This window comes from Euleptes europaea, chromosome 19 (genome assembly GCF_029931775.1).
Source record: "Euleptes europaea isolate rEulEur1 chromosome 19, rEulEur1.hap1, whole genome shotgun sequence".
In the NCBI taxonomy this organism is placed as follows: domain Eukaryota; kingdom Metazoa; phylum Chordata; class Lepidosauria; order Squamata; family Sphaerodactylidae; genus Euleptes; species Euleptes europaea.
The window spans coordinates 25,492,613-25,498,927 of NC_079330.1; the positions used below are offsets into that span (position 1 = coordinate 25,492,613).

The window sequence follows — 6,315 nt, forward strand, 5'->3', positions numbered from 1 at the left end:
TGTTTTACGCAGTGAGTGCCCCCAACATTCTTTTAATTCCTCTGTGAAACCTGCCTGTGAGGCAACATGGCCTTTAGTGGACTAAGCTCACTTGCAGGATGATAAATGCACACAAAAGAGAGAGGTTTTATTGGGCTGCGAGGTGTGTGCATGCACATATTCTTGCTTTTAAGGAGGGAGAAAAGACACTATTTCAACCAGTCCCTGCAGGTAAAGAGATGCAAAAGGAAGCAACAAAGGAACACCTTCTGGGTTTAAAAAACCCCACAGTTTATTAAAAAGTTTTCCTCCCAGATCCAGCTGCAAGCTAAATTGCTTTGATCTGCTGCTCAAGTTCATGTTGTATTCTTTATGGAGTCACTGCTATGGTAAGCATGCTGGCTATGGTAAGATGCCTAGACCAAACTTCATCTTAAATGAGGGCAAAGAGTTCCAAGCACAACAACTTCAGCCATCAGGCAACCTCAGCTAATTCAAATTCCTGAGAGTCACAGAACAAATGTCACAGGCTTGTTATGGAAGACAAGCTAAAATATGATCAGCAATATTACAGAAGCACCATGAATCGCAAGGGAAGGAACAGCTGAAAAACAAAATGACAAAGCTTCTCTATTTTATTGTCGAAGGCTTTCACGGTCAGAGTTCATTGGTTCTTGTAGGTTATCCGGGCTGTAACCACGGTTACACAGCCCTTCTCTATTCTGATTTATTTACTTTTATTCATATTCCGCCTTTCACCCCAATGGGGACCAAAAGTGGCTTACATCACTCTCTTCTCCTCTGTTTTATCCTCACAGCAACCTTGTGAGATCGGGTCAGGTTGAGAGTGTGCGACTGGCCCAAGGGCTAACATCAAGCCATTAGAGCTCAATCACCACTCTGTTTCAATGATAACACATATAGATACGGCAGGTTTGAAGATGCAGCAAAAGATAAAAAATAAGGATGCACCCATTCTCCTTGTGAACATCTCCTCACACCTCCACACGGGCCAATTAAGTGTCTTGCTCTCTCCCTTCTCTGGCTACAGTGATGCAGCGCCTGGCTTTGACATACGGTACTTTGGAAGCCCAACAGAACCTTGGGGGCAATCACTTCAACAGCCCTCCCCACTTGCAAGCTCACAAGAAGGGCTCTGCTGGGTACTCAAGGCATGAAATGCAGCTCAATATGGGCAAGCTCCAGCCTACCTTCCAAGCTTGGAGCTGGACAGGAAAGTAGGGCAAAGAGCACTGCTAATCTTACATTGTTTTTAAGAGTCACTCTGAATGCCTCCAAAATTCAATAGAGCAACATAGACCTGCCCCTCCTTCTCTAAAGCAGGGTTATGACAACTAGATGTTTTACCTGGTTACCAAGGCCAGCCCAAATTTGTGCACCTTTCACCATCAGATGCCTCAAGGCTCTTAGTAGGTTCTCAGGCCCCAAGGAGGGTCACTTTCCCACACACTTTCTGGAACCTCTCCTCGAAACTACGGCTAGGACCTTGTCCTGCTGCATTTTGCACCCAGCTCTCACATGTGAATGCCCAAAGCAACAGGAGGCATTTAACCACTCCAGTTAAATCATGTTTATTTTATGGTACTTCTACCCCACCTTACTCCAAAAGACTCGTTGAGTACAAAGGTTTTGCTTGAAAACAAACAAACCAAAAAAAGCAACAAATTATAGGGTTCAAAACTGGTGAAATGAGATATGGAGTTTATTTCTTGGGAAGTGACATGTGGAATATGTCCTCTCTCCTGAGCTGTTTAATAAAGGTTGAATATTCCTTTTCTGGACTGCTTGGAACCAGAAGCGGTTCATATTTCAGATGTTTCTGTATTTTGGAATATTTTGGAATTTTTGCATATACATAATGAGATATCTTGGGGATGGGACCCAAGTCTAAACATGACATTCATTTATGTTTTATATATACTTTATACACATAGCCTAAATGCAATTTTAAACAATTTTTTAAAATATTTTTGTGTATATTGAACCATCAATGGCACTGCTGAGGGCCTGTGAGTAATGCCTGCATGCCGGCTCAAAAGGTCCGGTTTGCAGATCAGTCCGGATGTCCGGTTAAGGGATATTCAACCTGTATTTATGTAAGACCACTAGGAGACATTGTCCATAGTTCTGGGGTTGGGTGCCATCAATGTGCTGATAACACCAAGGTATGTCTATTTGTGTAAAGCCTCCAGATACCACAGTCTTGAGGCCATGATCAAGTTGCAAAAGAAGAACAAACTGAAGTTCAATCTAGATAAAACAGAGGTGACATTGCTTAGAAATGTTAAGGTCCTGGAAGGGATTCTGTTGCCTGTGTTAGATGGGGTGGCACTGAAGCTGATGGATTCAGTAAAGAGCTTAGGGATACCTCCTTGACACAATGTTATCAATGGACAAGCAGGTCAGCATTATTGCTAGGAGAGCCTTCTTTCACCTATACCTGGACAGGGTAATTCACCAATTTTTGGACACAGCTTATCTGGCAACAGAAAAGACCACAATACTGTAACATGCTCTGTGTGGGACTGCCCCCAAAAACTTGGAAGCTGCAAACTGATCCAGAATGTGACAGCCTGTTTATTAATGGGAACTAGCCAGAGCACCCATATGATGGCAGTATGTTTTAACTCCCTTCTTGCCTCCAGATCCAGTGCAAAGTGTTGTTTTTGACCTTTTAAAGCCCTTTACAGGTTGGCTCCCACGTACTTGAAAGACTGCCTCTCCCCCATGAGAGCCTGGACGGACCTTAAAATCCTCACAAGGTTAGCGCTCTCTTCCCTCCTTAAGGGAGGTGAGACCCTTGATCCTGGGGCAAAAGGGTTTTCTACAGCAGCCCAATCCTTATGGAAGGGGCTGCCAGCTGTAGTCAGGGCTGTTTCTTCTCTCATCCAGTTGAGGCCGCAATGTAATGCTGTATTGTTTAAGCGGGCTTTTTGCTCACTTGCTTTTAACTGCCTTTAATTGTGCTAATATTCTAATATGTCAGGTCTCTGGTAAGTTTTAATGTGCTTGTTTTACAGCAAACCACTTTAAGCAACGAGGTAAAGCGGCATAGAAATACAGCGAGTAAATTTCATTTGCATCTGAGGTGAGATGTAATAATTATGAACACAGGAAACTGACCCCACCCAAAGCAAGACCACAGTTAAACAAACAAAGAAACCAACTGTCTAAAAGTCACGGAAGTTTGAACAGAAGAGAGGGCTTAACAAAAGCTAAAAACAGCTTCAATGAGGTACCATACACTGTCAGCAGTTGGAACTCACGGCCAGCTTTAATGGATAATTCCGAAGTGGTTGTTGTGTTAGTATATTATAGCAAAACAAGAGAGAAATCTAGTGGCCCCTTAAGGGCAATCATTTATTCAAGCACGAGCATTCGTGGGTCAGAGCTCACTTCTTCAAATACTATGAAGTGGAAACCATTTGCCACATTTTTGGAATGAAAACTACAGAAGGGGGGAGAAGGTGGGGCAGAGAGAGGCTTACTGTGATTCTCTGCATAAGGGACTGGAATGGATTCGGTTGTTATGCATAATGGGTGACGATAGAAGTCAGAACTTCCAGGCTCTCTCTCATGGGGTGTTGATAAGTAAAGCGTAATTAAGTAGGATAAACAATTAAATGAGGAAGAATCGGCCTGAAGCACAAGAGACTTAGGGAAGGGCTGTGATATGAACCAACACAGTAAAAAAAGCCAATCAAAGTTTCTAAAAAGGGGGTCCTGATGACTTAGTAGAAATTATAATAAGGAATCTCAAGTCTGTTTAAGGTAGTATGATAGGTGCTTAATTTCTTGAGGCGTTCTAACTCAGTACTTTTATATTGTATATTCCCTTTGAAGTTTGGCTTATTTGTGGTGCAGTCACTTTCAGATCTGCAACGGTATGTCCATCTTTACTGGAGTCGCGGTTCACATTGCAGTGAGGTGGCCATAATGTAGCAGATACGAGAGGCACAGACCCCAAAGTGTCTTGCCTGCTGGGAAGCAAAATGGCCGATTTGCAGGCGGTTTGCAAGAAAGGTACAACTAAGTCTCAAGTTGCGCCTCCGGGAAGGATGCCACTGGCTCTGATTTCCTGGAGGAAAGCAAGCAAGCATTCTCCCACAAGGACTCAAGGAAACATTCACACTTCAGCCACTAAACTGCAAGATGCAGCCTCAGACTACCTTTCTCCTCGCTACCTTTCTCCTCCCTACAGCCTCACTTGCTTTGATACCAAGCAACAAAAGACCCAGAAAACGGGAGAGCCAAACCACACTCTCCAGAAACCTCCCAGCTGGACATGGTCACACCAACTCTAAAACTGGAACCCTGATGCTCGCATGCCACCGCTGCCGCCTCTCTCCATCCGGACTCGCCAACACAAACTAAGCCAACTGCAGCTCTACGAAACCAGTTTACACACAGAAGAGACAACAGGGATTTGCGGGTCCCCCCCCTCCCTAGGTTCCTTGGTGTCTTCAAGGCTTTGCTCACAAGCAAGATTGCAGACCCAGGTGCGATGGCGGCATTTCTCCAATTAGAGCTGCTCCCTGTTACAGCCACCAACTCCCCTTTGCTACAAGAGCAGGGCACCTTCCCCACCCCCCCTCCACCTCTGAACAACCTTGCTCTGAAGTCAGACGGAGCTACACAGACCACACAAGCCCTTTCCTAAGCCCCCGGCGGACAAGCAAAAAAGCAGGCCTGCTTTGGGAGCTGGAAGAAGCAAACACAGAGGAACGTCCGTAAGCGGAACAATGGGTTCCTCCAGAAAAACCTTCCCCACGGGGCACGGCGGCTTGGAGAGGACCCGAATCAGCCCCGGGGAAGCAAAAACAGCGGCATCCGGAAAGAAGAAGGGCCCGATCCTCCGTGCGACGGCGCGGGAAAGAGGTGAGCGCAGCCAACGAGGGGAGAGACCGTCTTTCCTTCCATCTACTCTCCCCCCCCCCCCGCCGCCGCCCCACGGTCTTTCGCAGCGTGCCCCCAGGGCGTCTCCTGCGAGGCCGCGGCCATCGCCGGCTTGCCACGTCTGGAAGCGACGCGGGGGCGGCGGGGTCGAGGCGCCCCCCACCCCCGAGCGAAGGCGGGGAGATTTTTTTTTGGGGGGGGGGAGGCGGCCCGCAGAGACGATCCGGGCAAAATGGCGCTGGGAATAAAATAATCACGATTTCAGGGCAGGTCGCCATGTTGTCAAGCGCGGGAGGGGAGGGGAGGGGAGGGAGGCCGGAGGAGCCGGGGCGGGGAGGAGAAGCGCCGGCGCGCTTCCGCTCCGAGGCGGCCGTCTAACGGGCCTTTCCGCGGGGGAAAACCAACCGAGGGGGTGGCGGCCGCGGGCTGTCAAGGGGACCCGGGGCGGGCGGTGGGTGGGTGGGTGGGTGGGGAAGGGGCGAGGAGGCCCGGCGTCCGCTCACCAGCACTGGAGGTGGAAGGCGGCGGGGCAGTGGTCGCAGCAGAGCAGGTCCCCGCCTTCCTTGCAGCTGTCGCAGCTGTCGTGGTTGGTGGCGCGGCCGCTGCGCCGGTGCTGCGCGGCGGCGGCGGCGGCCGGGTGGTGGTGGTGGTGGGGCGGGTGGTGCTGCGGCGGGTGGTGGTGGTGCTGCGCGCCGCCGCCGCCGCCGCCGGGCGGAGCGTGGTGGGGGTGGTGCGGGTGGTGGTGGTGGTGGTGCTGCTGCGCGTGGGGGCCCGGCGGGTGCGGCTCGCCCCGGTCCGGCCGCCGGCTCCGCTTCTCGCCGCCGCCGCTCTCGTCGCTCCGCGGAGGCGCCAGCAGCGCCTGGATTTGCTGGAGGGGAGCAGAGAGAGAGAGAGGGTGAGCCATGGGGTGGGGGAGGGGAGAGGGGGGGGCCGAGGGGGGGAGGGCCGCCGCCGCCGCTCACCTCCATCAGGCCCCCCGAGGTGTCCAGGTCGTAGACCACCGTCTTGGCCTCCATCCTGTCCCACATCCACGAGCGGCCCCGGCGGAGGGGCTCTGCGGGGGCCTCGGGGCCTGTCGCGGCTCGCCTCGGCTGGCGCCTTTGAAGGGGGGGAGGGGAGAGCGGCCGCCTGCCTCTGGTCGCTCGCTCGCTCGCTCGGCCGCTCTCGGCCTACCCGACGGGCCTGGCCGGCGTCGGCCTGCGCAGGAAGCGCCCGCAGGGGCCGGGGTAGTCGGAGGCCGCGGCTGCCATGACAGGGGGCGGGGCCCGCGGCTGCCTCCGCTAGAGGAACGGGCGGGCTCGGTCGGCCGCCGCCGCCGCCGCCTCAGACACAGGGCCCCGCCGCCACAGCGCTCCCCGCGCAGGCGCAGAGCGCCCTCCCCTGTGCGCGGGGAGCATGCGCAGAGCGGCGAGCCCCGGC

The 6,315-nt window shown here is 52.2% G+C and overlaps 1 protein-coding gene across 1 annotated transcript in view; it reads right to left on the reverse strand.

Annotated features, from left to right (window-relative positions):
* PHF12 (PHD finger protein 12) overlaps positions 1 to 5,952 on the reverse strand; it is a 37,418-nt gene extending 31,466 nt beyond the window's left edge. Inside the window, exons 1-3 of the mRNA XM_056865331.1 lie at positions 5,859 to 5,952; positions 5,686 to 5,764; positions 5,400 to 5,511 (exon numbers count right to left, since the gene is read on the reverse strand). Coding sequence (XP_056721309.1) covers positions 5,400 to 5,511; positions 5,686 to 5,764; positions 5,859 to 5,924 — 257 coding nt within the window. The 5' untranslated portion in view covers positions 5,925 to 5,952. The remainder of the gene's footprint in view (positions 1 to 5,399; positions 5,512 to 5,685; positions 5,765 to 5,858) is intronic.
* Positions 5,953 to 6,315: the final 363 nt, after the last annotated feature.